General features: G+C 48.9%; 2 protein-coding genes across 2 annotated transcripts in view; both read left to right on the top strand.

Annotated features, from left to right (window-relative positions):
* Positions 1-16,985, top strand: part of SMARCAD1 (SNF2 related chromatin remodeling ATPase with DExD box 1) — a 390,786-nt gene that overhangs the window by 235,212 nt on the left and 138,589 nt on the right. The window lies entirely within an intron of this gene.
* Positions 13,120-16,547, top strand: ATOH1 (atonal bHLH transcription factor 1). The gene has a single exon (XM_081021070.1). The coding sequence runs from the start codon at positions 13,163-13,165 to the stop codon at positions 14,186-14,188; it is 1,026 nt and encodes a 341-aa protein (XP_080877196.1). The 5' UTR covers positions 13,120-13,162; the 3' UTR covers positions 14,189-16,547.

The following is a 16,985-nucleotide window of genomic DNA, read 5'->3' as shown; positions in this document are numbered from 1 at the left end:
TATGAATGGGTGGCGACGTGGCAAGCCTACACAGCTCTTATTATCAGGGCTCGTCGCCACTGTCTCCATGCGGCTCGCAAGCCTTTGGCGTCTCCAACCTTTCAGGCGTCTATATTATTATTAATATCCATCCTATACCCCTCCGCCTCGACCGCATCGCCCTGCGTCTCCATCCGCGCGGCGAGATTTCCAGGGCGACAGGGCAGGCGCTGCTGCTATGCAGACTCCCTCACGCTGGAAGCCAAGCCCGCGTCCCATGTTGCGCGCCCTTTTCCAAAGAGGAAGCCGAGCGTGGCGAATGGGACACAGACTGCCATTGTCCCCGCGACATTTTAATAACCCGCACCTACAATATTCAACCTGTTGTTTGCACAGGGGACAACCCTGCGACACAAAAAGAACCCACCCAATGGGGGCCGGCAGGCAAAGCGCCTGGGCAGAGAGACTCGGCGCTCCCAGGCGCCACGGTCCTCAGCCGAGGGGACTCCCGCGCGGCGTGGGCGAGGAGGAGGCGGCCCCCGCACCCGCGGTTTCCCTCAACAACCGCCTGGGCGTTTTGCCCGAGAGGCACGCCAAGGGCGCCTCACTGCCCTTCCACGTGAGAAGGAGCAGGCTCGCCACTCCTCCTTTAAAAAGGGGGAAACGGCGAGAGGTTTCTTGGAAGACGCGTTTGTTCTGCTGCCTCCACTCTGGGAGGCTCGCGCGTTTGAAATCCAAATGGCGTCGTGCCAGCTGCTGGGAATCGCACTTGTTGGGGATGCTCCCCTTGCTGCAGCCTTCCCACGTGCATCTAGTTGGCCACTGAGATGCTGGATTTCATGAGCCACCACCGGGCTGATCCAGCAGCTGCTCCTCTTGTGTTGACTGCGGAACACATAGCAGCTGGCGCATGGACCAGCCCAGTGCTGGTGGATGGCATTTTCCTCCACTTGCATCTGAAGCACGGTGGTGTAAAAAGCCTGGGCAGAACCATGGAGCGGATGCCATCTTACACTGGCCCTTTTATGGTAGGGCCTGTGGAATCCAGTGGGACTTGCTCTATAGGGAACCTGTAAAGGTAAAGGGACCCCTGACCATTAGGTCCAGTCGTGACCGACTCTGGGGTTGCGGCGCTCATCTTGCTTTATTGGCCGAGGGAGCCGGCGTACATGACACCGGGTCATGTGGCCAGCATGACTAAGCCACTTCTGGTGAACCAGAGCAGCGCACAGAAATGCCATTTACCTTCCCACCAGAGTGGTACCTATTTATCTACTTGCACTTTGACGTGCTTTTGAACTGCTAGGTTGGCAGGAGCAGGGACCGAGCAACAGGAGATCACCCCGTCGTGGGGATTCGAACCGCCGACCTTCTGATCAGCAAGTCCTAGGCTCTGTGGTTTAACCCACAGCGCCACCCGCGTCCCCAGGGAACCTGTGTAAGGTTGCAATTTGCAACTTAAACTGGTGCCAAAGATGTCACAGCAGCATTTGAAAGCACCATTTTAGAATGAAGCCCCTTTCACAGCCAGTCTGAACAAACTTTTTGCGACATCAACAAAAAGTATTATTAATATTTAAGCACTTGGCTAAACATGGATGAGAAACAATATTTTGGAAAGGAAATCTCTGCATTGTTTTTAAATAATACTAATGCATTCCCAGCACAGCAGTAATAGTGAGAAGTAAGGTCCATTGAGTTCAGTGAGATTTATGCTCCCAGGTGAGTTTAGGATTGCAGTCTCAGTGGCAAAACCCATTTTAAACAAATATGTCCGAACAACAGACTCCAAAGCATTGCGCTAGGAGTTGAGCTAATGCTCTACAAGCCCCCCCCCCCCCAAAAAAAACCCCTAGATATAAAATAGTTGGAGAGATCTTTATAGGCAAAAGCAACCTGCTGGTTGGAGCTACTATGGAGATAGACACTAGGGATGGATCTACACTCATCTGTTTAACATTATTAGAATGATAGATGTGTGGTTCCTAAAGGTCACAGGGCATACTTGTAAAATAAAGCATTTCTTACCTCTTTTTTTTTGTCAAAAGGGCTATCTCCCTACTGCTGGTTGCTGGTTGCTTTGCAGCACCCTCTGGTGTCACATTTTAATAATCCACTATGAACATTAAAAGCTGGGTGTCATGTGTCCATCTACGTTAAGAAAACCATTTCTTAACCCTTCCTTAACGTTAAAAACCAGGAATGTAGATCTGCCCTAGCCAAATGTCCTGAAAGTTGTGACTGTTAGCAATGTCATTAATTGTAATCTCTTTCAGTCTTGCTTAGCAGTAGTAGAATTTTGATCTGTCTTTAAATCCAGGTGTTTCCACATCAACAGATTGTGTATCAAGCTACAAAATGAGCAAGTGGCCTACAGATGTGGGCAGAATATGGCATTACATTATGAAAAAAGCAAGTTTTTGCTTTTCTCAACTTGAGTTACAAATTCAGCATCCAGAAAATTAAGCAAAATACTTATTATAAATGCACCATGAAAAGCTCTTAGCAAAACTGAAGAGCAAGTGATTCTGACACTGTGTGAATTCTCTTTATAGCTTTGGACCTTTTTTATCCTGGGCAAACTTCCAGATCTTTCCTCTGTTTCTAAAGAGAATGGGTGCTGACCTTTAAAGCCCTTAACAGCCTCGGTCCTATGTACCTGAAGGAGTGTCTCCACCCCCATCATTCAGCCCAGAAACTGAGATCCAGCGCTGAGGGCTTTCTGGCGGTTCCCTCATTGCAAGAAGTGAGGTTACAGGGAACCAGACAGAGGGCCTTCTCGGTAGTAGTGCCTGCCCTGTGGAACGCCCTCCTATCAGATGTCAAGGAAATAAGCAGCTATCCTATTTTTAAAAGACATCTGAAGGCAGCCCTGTTTAGGGAAGTTTTTAATATTTAATGCTGTATTGTTTTTAACAATCGATTGGGAGCCGCCCACAGTGGCTGGGGAAACTCAGCCAGATGGGCGGGGTATAAATAATAAAGTCCCAGGCCTCAGAGAGGTTAGGCTGGCCTCAACTAGAGCCAGGGCTTTCTCAGCTGCGGCTCCAATCTGGTGGAACGCTCTGTCACAAGAGACTAGGGCCCTGCGGGACCTGACATCTTTCCGCAGGGCCTGCAAGACAGAGTTGTTCCGCCAGGCCTTTGGTCAGGGCCCAGCCTGACTCCCACCTCCGGCAACCTGCACAGAACTTTGCTTAACGGTTGCCATTAATTTGATTTTAATTAATTTTTATAATGAAATGTTTTAGAATGTTGGATTATTTGATTGTTTGATTATTTGTTTGTTGTTAGCCGCCCTGAGCCTGGCTTTGGCTGGGGAGGGCGGGATATAAATAAAATTTATTATTATTATTATTATTATTATTATTATTATTATTATCAGAGCTGCTTCCAGATCCTAGCTCACAGAGGATCACGCTAGCCAGCGATCATTAAACAAAAGTCTTTATTGAGTTACAGTTTCCATTCTCAAGCTGCTGCGTGCAACTCTACGTCTCATGGTTAGATCGGCGAAGCTCCATCTGAGTCTCCGCCCCCTGTACACCAGTTTAAGATTCTAGCCTTACTCCACCTCTTCCGTCTCTCCTTTCTCCTCTGGGTCCTGCTACCCCCCGGGGTCCCTTCCTTCCTGGATTCTTCTGACGCTGACGTTGACCCCCCTGACTCCTCCCCGTCTTTTCGGCGGGCTTTGGGACCTGGCTCCCTATCCGGGCTGCCAACTGCACCGCCCTCCTGTACATTTGAACTTGGCGCGCGCGCCCAGCCTTCAACCTTCCTCTCGACCGTTTCCTCGCTCCCCGATGGAGGCGTGGCCAATCCTGACTCATGTCCTCCCACTGGCAGTGCGCCGCCTGATCCCGATGCCTGGGACTCCTCCCCCCTACTGCACTCTGGTGTGGACGCTGGTCCTGATTTCCAACTGCTTCTCTCTGAGTCCCCTCTGGCCCCTTCTTCCTGGGGTGTCCCCCTCGGCACCCCCCTTGCTCTGACCATGGGAGCCCCTTTCTGTGAATCTTCCGATTCGCTGGAAAGACTCAGAGACCTCGGACCGCTGTCATCGCTAACATTACCTTCGGACTCCTCCCCCTCGCTCTCTATTTCCTCCCTTTCCTGTGCCTCTGCTCCTGAACCCCTGACAATTATTATTATAACTTTGCTTGATTCTCAGCCTGATCCTAAACATGTTTTAACTCGGCAATAGGTCTCGCTGATTTGAGTGGCAGAGGCTTCCAAGTAAACACGTTTAGAAGCAAACACTAAGAAACTGAACAGTTTTGATTGATTTTTTTCCCCTGCTTCTGGCCCCCTTGATGATCTTTGATTCACCTTGATTCTGTGGAAAATACATGTTCAAGCCTTCAGACATTCCTGCTGCTATACAGTGACTCTTCCTGAGCAGTGCGTTGCTTATATTTCCGATTCCTGTGAAGTTCTCTCTGCAGCAGGGCGTACCCTGACTCACATCAAAGGGACCAAGTCCAACAAAAGAGAAAAGAAACTCAAGTAGGCTTGAACATACAAAGAGAGCCGGTAATAGAAGAGAAAAGAGCCAGGCAGTGTTGAATACCAAATGAATTCAGCCAACCCCAGGAGTTCTTCAACACTTACATTTATCTTATTCTCAGAGAGGCAGAGCTAAACGCAACCCCACAACGAGCCACCTACTGCCTTTGACATTGACTCTCCGCATGCATGTGTAGTTGCAAAGGGTATGTGTTGCAAAGGACACGGACAGTGTCAGGAGTTTCAATAGATGACTGGATTTACTCCAGGAAGAGATGCTTATAAGAGTAGTCAGTGGGATGAATAAAAGATAAAGAAAACAAGTCTATGTAAGTCAGTTAAGTCTTGAGTATTTGGATTTAAGGGATTTTTTAATTTTATTTTTACTTCCTCTCATTGAAGTCAGTGGAACTGACCGTGCAAACCTACAGGCACTAAAAAAAAAAAACAACAACTACAAGGCTCAAATCACTTACTTTATATTCATGTTGAAAACAAAATAATTCCCTTTAGGATCACAGACTGGCACCCTGCTGTTAATCCTATCTACGTGATAATAGAAAGTGTTTGTTTCAGTTAACCTTACTTCTAGCTGGCTTGTGGGTAACAGTACAGTTCCATTATTCCTCCTTCAAAAGCAGAGCAACCACATCCAGAGTATGAGGTTTCAGGTTTGCAGTCAGCATTATTTAACATGTTACACACAAAACAAATGTTTGATTTTAGATTTTCTTTTGTGGCACAGTACAGAATAACAGCTTAGTGCTTTCAAAATGAGGATTTTCTTAGTGTTACTTTTTTATTTAAATAAAATATCTTCATGGTCAATAGGATGCACTTGGCTAGATTAAACCCTGCACTCATTTAATACCAATATATGTAAGTTTATATAATCAGAGAATAGAATTGTAGAGTTGGAAGGGACCACAAGAGTCTCCTAGTCTAACCTACTGCAACGCATGAGTTTATTTTTGTGGGAATGTTCAGGAATGCAGGAGATGATATATTGTTTGATTATATCCTTTCTAACTTGTGTTAACAAGTTCTACAATTTAGCAGAGTAGCATTCCCCTATTTTAAACTTGCACAGCGGATACGTTTGCTCAGGCTCTCTAAAGCCTCTAAAATAAGTTACCTGGTATTTTCCCCTTTAGTCCCTCATGAAAAAAAATAGACACGACACAGAAGAAGAGAAGAGTTTGGATTTGATATCCCGCTTTATCACTACCCAAAGGAGTCTCAAAGCGGCTAACATTCTCCTTTCCCTTCCTCCCCCACAACAAACACTCTGTGAGGTGAGTGGGGCTGAGAGACTTCAGAGAAGTGTGACTAGCCCAAGCAACTGCATGTGGAGGAGCGGAGACACGAACCCAGTTCACCAGATTATGAGTCTACCACTCTTAACCACTACACCACACTGGCTCTTCTATAAAAGTATTAAAAGAGTTTACTCACTCACATTCTGTTCACAGATGGATCCCAGAAGTCAGGCTTAAGTTACAAAAGTAATATACCTGGAAACTAAGCAGATGTTGCTTCTTCGACAAATGTAGTCAGAGACAGAGAGATGGCGGCCAGTCCTATGCTTTTGTTACCTGCACAGGTGAGGCCACACCCACCTCTGGTTACATGTAGAGGAAGTCTGTCCCCGTTTAGGAGGAAACAGGAAGTTATGACTGGCTAGTCCAGACATCCCCTTTTTATGTCCACTCTAGGGATGTTGTACTTGACTGCTCTGTGTTTCAAAAAAGTGTCACGCAGCAGCTGCATGTGGAGGAGCAGAGAATTGAACCTGGTTCACCAGATTATGAGTCTACCGCTCTTAACCACTACACCACACTGGAGGAATGGTGGAGACCACCTCCCCAGCCTGATCCTTCCAGAGAAGAAGGCAGTTCAGAATTACAACAGGGGTTTGAGGGAGGTCACAGCTCAGAGGCAGATGAGGGGAAAAGCTGGGAATTAATGGGAGGGGGGAGGAAGAGGAAGGATCAGGAGGGCAACAGCTGATGGACACAGTGTCTTAGAAAGCATTCCCTTCTCCCATAACCCAGTGAGCCTTGAAAGTAGTACAGCAAAGGGCTCAGAAGCAAAGGGCCCTCAGCACCACTCATAAGGGAGATGATGGCAATGACAAATGAGAAAGTGGAAGGAAAAGGGGGTGGAGAGTCACTCAGGACAATGCCACTCCAAGAGGATACGTTCCAAGCCTTTCTCTGTAAATATTGAATAAAAAGCAGGTGGTAAGAACTTTTCCTTGTCTTATACGTTCCTGGCAACCCGCCATGGGAGTTGCTTCCTCTGCGGCCTGACACAGCCTGAGAGTGATTTCTTTGTGAAGAAAGAAGCATAGAAGAGGGGAAATAGATCCTAGTCTGCCTAAGTATCCTTGGATATCATAATCATTATAGAAGGTTATGCAACCTTGTCTCTAACAGCTTCTAGAGACAAGCTGCACACTGATGGTAAATTTACTCCACTGAAATAGGTATTTGCAATCTTACACAAGTAAGAAGAGGAAGGATGAATAATAAATAAAAAATCCTCTCCTACTCATCTAAATCCATCTGACAAAAAGTACATAAGAATTGCCTTGCTGGGCTCAAGCTGACTGTACCTTTAAGTACATTTGTTGTTGTTGTTTAGTCGTTTAGTCATGTCCGACTCTTCGTTACCCCCTGGACCAGAGCACGCCAGGCACTCCTGTCTTCCTCTGCCTCCCGCAGTTTGGTCAAACTCATGCTGGTAGCTTCGAGAACACTATCCAACCATCTCATCCTCTGTCGTCCCCTTCTCCTTGTACCCTCAATCTTCCCCAACATCATAGTACATAGAATCATAGAATTGTACAGTTGGAAGGTACCACAAGGGTCATCTAATCCAACCCCCTGCAATGCAGGAATCTTACTGCCCAACAATTAAGGATCTCATGCTCTACTAACAGAGCTACCCCAGCTGCTGAATCACAAGTGAGCCCCTTCACCTTTTCCTCCAGCCTTCTTAGATACTGTTTCTAGATCGCTACAGAGGGACACTGTTTGACTAAAATTAGAGGGAGTCAGAGGATGGAGCTGCTGTTGCCCCATGATTTGATCACTGCCTCTAGTCCATCATAACCAGATGGATCCATTTCCATTGGGGTTTAGGCCTGGTTTTGGCACAGAAACTGCTTTGGTCGCCCTATATGATGACCTCTGTCGAGAGAGAGACAAAGGAAACATGTCCCTGTTAATTTGTCTCGCACTCTCAGTGGCTTTCAATACCATCAGCCATGGTATCCTTCTGGAGCAATTCTCTGAACTATGGGTAGGTGGCACTGCTTTGTGGTGATTCCAGTCTTACTTGGATGGTCGTTCCCAGACGGTGTTACTTGGGGAATGCTTTTCAGCCCCGTGGAACCTTCAATGTAGGGTTCCACGGGGCTCAATCCTATCCCCTACATTGTTTAACATCTACATAAAAATGCTAGGTGGGGTTATCCAGAGGTTTGGAGTACATTGTCAGCAGTATGCTGATGACACTCAGCTCTGTTTCTCCTTTACATCTGCAGGTGAGGCAGTGGAAGTGCTGGACCAGTGTCTTGCCTCTACAGTGGCACCTCAGGTTACAGACACTTCAGGTTACAGGCGCTTCGGGTTGCAGACTCCGCTAACCTCAGGTTAAGAACTTTGCTTCAGGATGAGAACAGAAATTGCGCAGCAGCGGTGCAGTGGCAGCGGGAGGTGCCATTAGCTAAAGTGGTACCTCAGGTTAAGAACAGTTTCAGGTTAAGAACGGACCTCTAGAATGAATTAAGTTCTTAACCGGAGGTACCACTTTATAATGGACTGGATGAAAGCCAACAAACTGAAGCTCAACCCAGATAGGATTGAGGGCGAGGCACTGTTAGTGGATGGTTCCGTAGACCAGATGGGTGGGAAATCATATGCTTTTGATGGGATTACACTTCCACTGGAGGAGCAGGTTTGTAACTTGGAGGTACTCCTGAATCCTTTGCTGTTGTTCGAGGCTCAGGTAGCCTCAGTGGCACAGAGTGCCTTCTGTCAGCTTCAGCTGGTGGCCCAGCTACACTCCTATCTGGACAACTACTGTTGTCTATGGTCTTGTAACCTCAAGGTTAGATTACTGCAATGTGTTATACGTAGGGCTGCCTCTGAAGATGGTTCACCAGAGCAACATATTACACCGATCCTGGTCCAACTGCACTGGCTACCAATTAGTTTCCAGGCCCAATTCAAAGTGCTGGTTTTGACCTATAAAGTCCTAAACGGCTCAGGACTGCAATACCTCAAGGACTGCCTCTTTCCATATGAACCTACTTAGCTCCTGAGATCATCTTCTGAGGCCCTCCTTCGTGTGGCTCCTCCTCAAGAGGTCCGAAGGGTGGCAACACAAGAACAGGCCTTCTCTGCAGTGGCTCCCCATCTGTGGAATGATCTCCCCAGGGAAGTTCGCCTGGCACCTTCATTTATACACCTTTAGGTGCCAGGTAAAAACGTTCCTTTTTAACCAGGCCTTTGATTTGATTGACATCCTATGACCTTTTAAAATGTGGTTCTTTTTGGGGGGGGGGAGTTATTGGGTTGTTGATTTTATTTTGATTATATATATTGTGGTTTTAGATGTTGACCTTGTTTTGTGAACCACCCTGAGACCTCCGGGTATAGGGTGGTATACAAAACAAACAAACAAACAAACAAATAAAGGTGTCACTGAAGTCCATTATTACTTGGTTCAAAATGAATCTCTGCAGCTGTGTATTCTGCAGGTGTATTCCAAACTGAGTACCATTTACCCAATAAATCATTTTCCAAATTTGAATATAAAATAGAATCCCAGTCATGCTCTGTTAGTATCCATTAGGCTGGGCACCGAATGAAAGAAGTGTGAATAGTTCTCTAATGGTAAACCCCTTATTTTCACTTAAATTCCCATGGATTGCTGTTAGTTAAATAAATAGACTGCTCAACCATGCAATCTTTCATTTGGCGAGTATCTCTTATATTTGAGCCAGTGCTCATGTTCTTGGCAAATACCTCATGTGATTGTTTGGTCCCATTCCCTTCTAAAATTCTCTCTTTTTGCTGGTTGTATAGTGGCTCCATGCCAGAGCTAATGCTGGGAACTGTAGGGGCAATACAATATGGGGGGGGGCACTATCTGCATCCATGTGCCAATATTAAGAACCAGCAGAAAACTTGTGTGAAATGATTGAGGGGTTTTTTCCTGAACTCTCACCAAGAAAGCTTGTAATTACCAAGCCAATTCTAAATTAAGCCAAGGTAAATTCACCTATCACTGGTTCAGCATTCCTAAGCAGCCAACAGAGATGTTGCTAGGTCCTTAAAAAGAACTCAGGGCACTGAACCATGACACAAGATTGCAGGTACTATTTATATGTACTCAAATCTATGCTGATTTTCAGAAGGAAAGCCATCATCTTGTAAGCAAAGTAAAAACATTTTTAAAGGGTTTTTAAGGTGGGGAGCAGAAGATCCAGGACCCAGAGTAAAAGAGAGCATTCTATAAGAGCAGGAAGGAAAAGGAGGGTTAACAGATGAGTTCAAAATAAGCACTATTGCAAATACATTATCTGGTAGTAAATACAGAAGTAATGTCTTCCCTGTGTTAATAATTATGTAAACGTAGCCCTCAGGTCTGTGAACTTCTGAACTGAGATTTGTGAACTATTGCACTGAGGCTTCCATCCAACATTAGGCCTGTGTCCCGTGTCCTGCGCTTCAGGAAGTTGTAGCTAGACAATATCACTGTCAGCTACTCTACAGTGGTGCCTCGGGTTACATATGCTTCAGGTTACATACGCTTCAGGTTACAGACTCTACTAACCCAGAAATAGTACCTCGGGTTAAGAACTTTGCTTCAGGATGAGAACAAAAATTGTGCTCTGGCGGCATGGCAGCAACGGGAGGCCCCATTAGCTAAAGTGGTGCTTCAGGTTAGGAACCGTTTCAGGTTAAGAACGGACCTCTGGAACGAATTAAGTACTTAACCCGAGGTACCACTGTACTGGTATAGCATTTCTCTGGAATGTGAAACACAGAGCAGTCAAATACAACATTCCTAGAGTGGACATGTTTGGACCAGCCAGTCGGAACTTCCTGTTTCCTCCTAGGCTAGGACAAACTTTCTCTTCCCACAATTTACAATCTTAGCATGCTGTTAGGCACTTCACAATCTTGGGGTGGATTTGAAATCAACTCCAGGAGGTACCATAGAAGATGAATGCAGGACCATGGATGCAAGCATTCTCCCATCCTCATTTCTGCTGGAGTTGAGAGGCCCTCTATTGAAGTAATCACAAGACAAGTTGGAAAATAGTTCAAATGGTGGATACCTGGAACTTCTTCAGAGGGCTGCAACCAGTCTACCCTACAAGCCTTATGTTGTGCAGACCGTACCTTGCATGTGCTAATTGCTGGTATTCTTGTAAGCAATGCTGACATGCATGGGCCTTCTGATATATCAAGATAATTAAGCAGGAGTGCATCCCAGTGTAATGAAAAGCCAGTGCTCCACTCTCCTGAACTACTCATTTCTGCCAAGGACTATAATCTCCTAAGAGGAACACAAATAGCTACTGCATTTGTGTGTGTTTCCCTGTGCCAGACATACAAAGGTTTTTTTTATCCTGTCTGGAGGGGAAACCCTAGAGGGTACTTTGGTTCAAACCTTTTGCCTCACCTTGATGGCTCAGTTGACAGAGGCTGATAGGTGCATGAGATGGGTTGCAGGTATTACCTCAAGCAGGGTTTACTCCCTCAGGTGGTTGGATCCTGACACTCTCTCCCCAACTCACCCCTCTTGGAAGATAATAATTAAAAAATAGCATTGATTTGGGGAATGAAGACATCTCCACTGACCCAGAGCACACCCACAGAGCCAAAATCCTACCGCAATACTACAAATTATCTAAACTCCCAAATGCCGGAGATGTTAATACTACTGATTTCGACGGGATCTTTATAAGTTTAGAATCCGTTCGTGTACATCCCTCTTGTTCGATGTCCCCTTGAGGGAGCACCCTGGGTTATGCTGATGCTTAGCAGACCTATAAAGTACAAGCATTCAGAGCTGTAGACACTCGGCAGTGTTCCGTGTGGGCCAACAGTGCACCATAAACCTCTGGGTGTTTACTGAGAAGTAAGCCCCACTGTAACCAATTGCGCTTTCTAAGCGCGCGCAAAATGCCTTGGTGACCCCGCGCAGAGGCGAGCCAGGAGCGACCTTCTTCTATGTGTGGGCTGAGCTTCAGGGCCATCTCGACCTCGGTTTCCTCTCTCGATTTGCGCGTCTAGCGAGCTCCGCCGCTTGCCCAAGCCAGCTGGCCGCCGAGATGCCCAGAGAGCTCGATTTAGTCCCCGGGGGGCGCTCAGTTTCCCGCACGCGCCTCGGCTCCGTCCTGCAAAGCGCAGCCTTTCCCGAGGGCGCACCAATCGCGCGCTGCCCGGCGAAGAAGCCGCCACCAGCTGCCTCCGAGCCGCAGGCTTCTTTCTGGCAAAGCCGACTCTGCGCTTGCGAGGAAGTTTTTCCTCACACCTTCAGAGGCTGGACCAATCCGGCGCCAAAAGAAAAAACCCAACAGGATCTACCCATGACTTTGGGGTGTAAATCCTCTCAAAGAAAGGGCGTCTCGAGTTGAACGTGACTCGCCCACCTTTCTTGACTGCAATTCCAATGCCTTTGAAGGGGGTTTCGAGGGGTATTCCCCCCTTCTTCCCTTGAAGGCAATCGGAGAAGCGCCGCTTCAATGGCGTTGCAAAACCAAACGCAGCTCTTAGTTTCAGAGAGCTCTGAGGTCCAGGGTCCCCAGCAGGCGTCCAAAAACCACGTCCCAGCCAGTTTAGGCGACCCAAGAAATCTGCGCTCGCACGGACCCCTTTCTAGGCACGCGCCCTCCCGCTTGCCTTCCCTTCCTCACAAGTTGGCACACTTTTACCTCACACACACTCCCGGGGTGCCGCGTGACTGCAGGTATATGTAACTCCTGCTCAGCCATTCCCTCAGTTTCTCCCTCACACGCACGCACCAGCGATACCCTGCCTGCTATAAAAACGCGCGCCTTATTGTTGGCGGGACAGCAACTGTTACTTAGAGACACTCAGGTATTCCATCCTTTGTATATCAACTTTTTGTTTCCTTCTGTCTCTCCGTCCTCCTCCTCCTGCTCCCTTGCCCGCGCCTTCTATCCCGGCGCTGGCCAAAAGAAAGAAAGACAGAAAGAAAGCCCAAACACCCAACCTTCACGCTTTAGCCCATTGGCTGCCCGCACGCGACAAGGCCCCGCGCGCTCCAATGGCTGAGCCGACACGCGACTGGCGCGAGGAGGGCGGGAGGTGGAGGGTGGGGCGCCGAGGAGGGGTGTGTGCGGGGAAGGAGGAGGTGGAGAGGGTGGGGGACCCCGGCGCGTGCCGCTTTTTAAAGGGGGCGCAGCGCCCTCCGCAACCGGAGAAGCCTAGTTGTTGGCGGGCCGTGTGTCTGTATATGTGTGCTTTATTATTACTATTATTATTTTCCTCCCTCCTCCCTTATGTATGAGCGCGCGTCGCAGGGTTAGACAGGGCTCCTGAAGTACTTGCTGCTCGTCCCGGGCTGAGGGGGAGAGCGAAAAGGTCAGACGGCGGCGACTTCTCGCGCTGAGGTAACCATCGCAGACGCTATGAGCCACCTGCGCGCCGTGGCTGCGCCCAGCGAGTGGGGCGAAGGCGGCAGGGATTTGGGCTCCCAGCAGCAGCCGTTGGAAGACAGCCTTCTGCTGGGACAGGAGGCGACGGCGGCAAGTCGCGGCTTCTCCTCAGCCTGGCTGGGCATCTGCTGCCCAGGCCGGGTCACCTCGTCGCCCAGGTACCTGCTCTCAGGAGCAGCTGAGGGGGACGATGAGGAAGAAGACGAGGAGGACGACGACGAGGACGACGAGGAGCTCTTGGAGGCAGGCGCGACCGAGCACTTGGGCGGCGGCAGCCGGAGCCGGAGCGGCGGGTCGGGGAAGCTGTGCGCGCTGCAGGAGCACCATCGCCGCCACCATCACCACCACCAGGCAGGCGGCACCCCTAGCGACGCGCAGGCGACGCGGCCCCGCGCGCCCTGCCCCGTCGGCGGCGGGGGTCTGCTCCGCCAAGGCCCTCAGGTGAGCGGCGTGCAGAAGCAGAGGCGCCTGGCGGCCAACGCCCGCGAGCGGCGGCGGATGCACGGGCTGAACCACGCCTTCGACCAGCTGCGCAATGTCATCCCCTCCTTCAACAACGACAAGAAGCTCTCCAAGTACGAGACGCTGCAGATGGCGCAGATCTACATCAGCGCGCTGGCCGAGCTGCTACACAGCCCACCTCCAGCCGACGGCGCCCCCGCCAGCCAGACTTACGAGCGCGCGCCCTGCACCCCGCCTGTAGGGGGCGCTCTGCAGCAACAGCCAAGGTCCCAGGCCTCGGGACACTGCCGGACGCGTTTTCCCCAAGAGCAGCCGGCTGGGGGCGGGGCAGGAGGAGGAGGCTTCTCGGTGCAACTGGACCCGCTGCATTTCCCCTCGTTCACGGAGTTGGGGCAGAAAGCCCCCTCGCCGGCGCAGCTCCTGCCGCCGTCGGGCCAGCCCCAGCAGGAGCGGAGGAAACCCTCGCCGCCGGCCCATCGCAGCGATGGGGAGTTCTCGCCCCGATCCCATTACAGTGACTCTGACGAGGCCAGCTAGGCGCGCGTCAGTCGGGCAGGGAGGGATAGGTGAGATCGGCGGCTGCCAGTCAAGCCGACCCTGAGGCTGACCGGGGATGCGGGGGGAGGACTGCTCGTCAGACTGCTTGTGAAAGACGTTGCTGGCGTGAACAGGGCAGGATCCTGGGCATGTGGGGGCAAACAGACGCGTGTCGCAGGCTCTGATGGACTCACCTCGCCAGCCTTAGAAAGCTTTGGAAACCTGCGGGGGGAACTCTCCTTAACTTCTCTTTCTAGAAGTAGCCATTTACCCTGCGCAGGTCTAGAACGGTAGGGAAAGCTTTTGAACCATGATTTCTCTTGAACTCTATTCGTAAAGCACTGTGGTTGCTGTTCTCGCAAGCAAGCAAAGGGGGCTTTCTTCCAAGCAACTGTGCTTCGAATCTTAGCTTTTAAGCAATTTTCTAGAAGCCGACTGAATGTAACCTGGTTTGTTTTTCTAGTTTTAAAATTTGGCTTCCCCTTCCCTGCTGGAATCAGTTGCATATACTTCACCAGAGAGAGTAAAACAGATTCCGGATTACAGATTCTGGGACAATGGACTGTACCCTTCCTAAATTAAGCACTGCTTTTTGGGACAGCTCCTCAGGGTTCCTCGGATGTAAACTCCAAAGCGTTCACTTGTGATCGCTCCCTAGTAAGTTTCGGTCTCCAGATGATATTCACGTCACCCAGAAATAGTACCTCGGGTTAAGAACTTTGCTTCAGGAGAACAGAAATCGCGCGGTGGCAGCGGGAGGCCCCATTAGCTTAAAGTGGTACCTCAGGTTAAGAACAGTTTCAGGTTAAGAACGGACCTCCAGAACGAATTAAGTTCTTAACCCGAGGTACCACTGTACCTGGAAGTAAAGCTCGTTGACCTCAACGACGCTTACTTCCAAGTAGACATTACAGTTACAGCAACTTGCCTGAGAGTAACCCAAAATGAGCTCAGCGGGGCTTATTTCTCAGTAGTAATGCAGAGGAATGAGCTGTCCCATTTGAAAGCCTAACCATCGTTTCGTGGAAGTATATTAACTGAGATCAACTGAACAATCCCAGGTAAATGCATTTAGGGTCGGAGCTGCGAGAACTCTGTCCTTTGACGTTTGGATATAGATCTCATTCAGCTTCATTCTAAGCACAATTGCTCGGAAGTACATGTTAATTGTTCTTTTTAATACTGCTACGAAGTGTGCTTGTGACTCAACAACAATCAACAAGGCTCCATTCAGTTTCATTGCAACCCTTCATCTGAACTAGACGGCAAATTAGCCTTTCGCTTTGAAGTGACTTCAGCTGATAGAATTGGGCAGAGTTTCGAGGTTGTAGTCCTCGCTGCATCCGTCCCACAAGCTTCCCTGGGGAGCCTGAAGATTGTGATTATACTAGTGGTCTGAGTTTGGTTGTCGGTTCTTTTGGGCCCACCGACTTGGTGTGCGCTCCTCCGCCTTCCCAAACGCAGGGCTGTTTTGTCCTCGCTACATGTACTTGCAAGGAATCCCCCTTGATGTAAATCAATCTACTTCCGCGCTTAGTTACATAAGCAGTCCCCCAGCGTGTTCAGTGGGGCTCTTGGGCGCTCATGACTGCAGCCTTCCTTCCAATAGAGTTCGCTTAGGATCAATTCCTCCGGAGCGAGGGGTCCCTAGGCGGACCTGCCTTCTAGCCATCCGCCCCGGTGTCCCCGTCAGCCCAAGGGGTGTTTGGCTTTTGCTAGCGAAAAGGCAAGTGCCTTTCCTTGCAACCTGGCCGCTTGCAAAGCATCCCGAATACAGAGTCGCTGTACAAATTCTGAGCGCAAACGAGGAGGACCGGTGGAGAGGGCAGCGTTCGTGGGTATCCCTTTCTTCCCGGGCTGTAAATAGGGGGAGCGGTTTTTTGTTTGTATCCTGCTTAGCTTTTCCTCAACGTTCATCCAAACCGAATGTTGGCGTCTTCTGTAGGTGGGATTTGGCGCAAGCACTTTATAAGCCGCCGGGAGTGGAGACTGAGAGACGCGGCTCCAAAAGAAAAGCGACTCACTGCCAATTGGATTAATATACCAATGTCGAACTCAGCCATGTCTCTAATCGTCATTATTAAACTCATTTGCAAACAGCATGGGGTGGGGGGAAGGGAACGCGGGAAACTACCATTTTTGTTTGTCGTGTCAAACATTTATGTCCATTTCATTTGCTTTTGTGATGTTTTAGCGACAGGTTGTTTATTTATTACTGGATGTTTGCTACTGGTTCTGTTTTATCTTTTTTTAAACCAAACGACTTTTTACACGATCCGTTTATTTTTTAACAAATTCCGCTGCCATTGTTTATGTAACTTTTTTTTGAGAGAGAAAGAACAAATAAAAAAAGTTTTAAAGGCAACAACTTTTGTTGAGGTGCGTCTTTACAGGAATCATGACTGGAACGGTATAACGTGGGGGTAAGTCTCTTGCTTCAGGGAATGATTTGCCCCTCCGCAGGATCCCTCCGTTTGTCAAATGATAAAGCGCGCCTGCACCGATGGTTCGCTATTAATAATAAGTAATGATAATACGAGGTCAGCGCAATTCCTCGCAAATGCCTCCGTCTGAAATACAGACATTCCAGGAACACGTTTATTAAGGGGTTTCTCACACCCTCTACTCCAGAAATGCCATCACATTGTCCATTACAGAGTAATCGAGAAAGGGTAATATATTAGTTTCAGATCACATACTTTGTCCTAGGTTCAGCTCTTGGCATCTTCCGGTAAGGTGGGAATGCCCCCTGTTTGAGAGCCGCTGCCGGTTAGTGCAGACAATATTGAGCTACAAT

The sequence above is a fragment of the Podarcis pityusensis genome, assembly GCF_964106645.2.
Source record: "Podarcis pityusensis genome assembly, chromosome: 9".
Taxonomy (NCBI): domain Eukaryota; kingdom Metazoa; phylum Chordata; class Lepidosauria; order Squamata; family Lacertidae; genus Podarcis; species Podarcis pityusensis.
The sequence above is the reverse complement of the archived record's forward strand: the minus strand, read 5'-3'. Positions and strand labels throughout refer to the sequence as shown.

Excerpts from the sequence above, each read along its gene's own strand:
- ATOH1 (XM_081021070.1), top strand. The coding sequence starts at position 13,163 with ATGAGCCACCTGCGCGCCGTGGCTGCGCCCAGCGAGTGGGGCGAAGGC.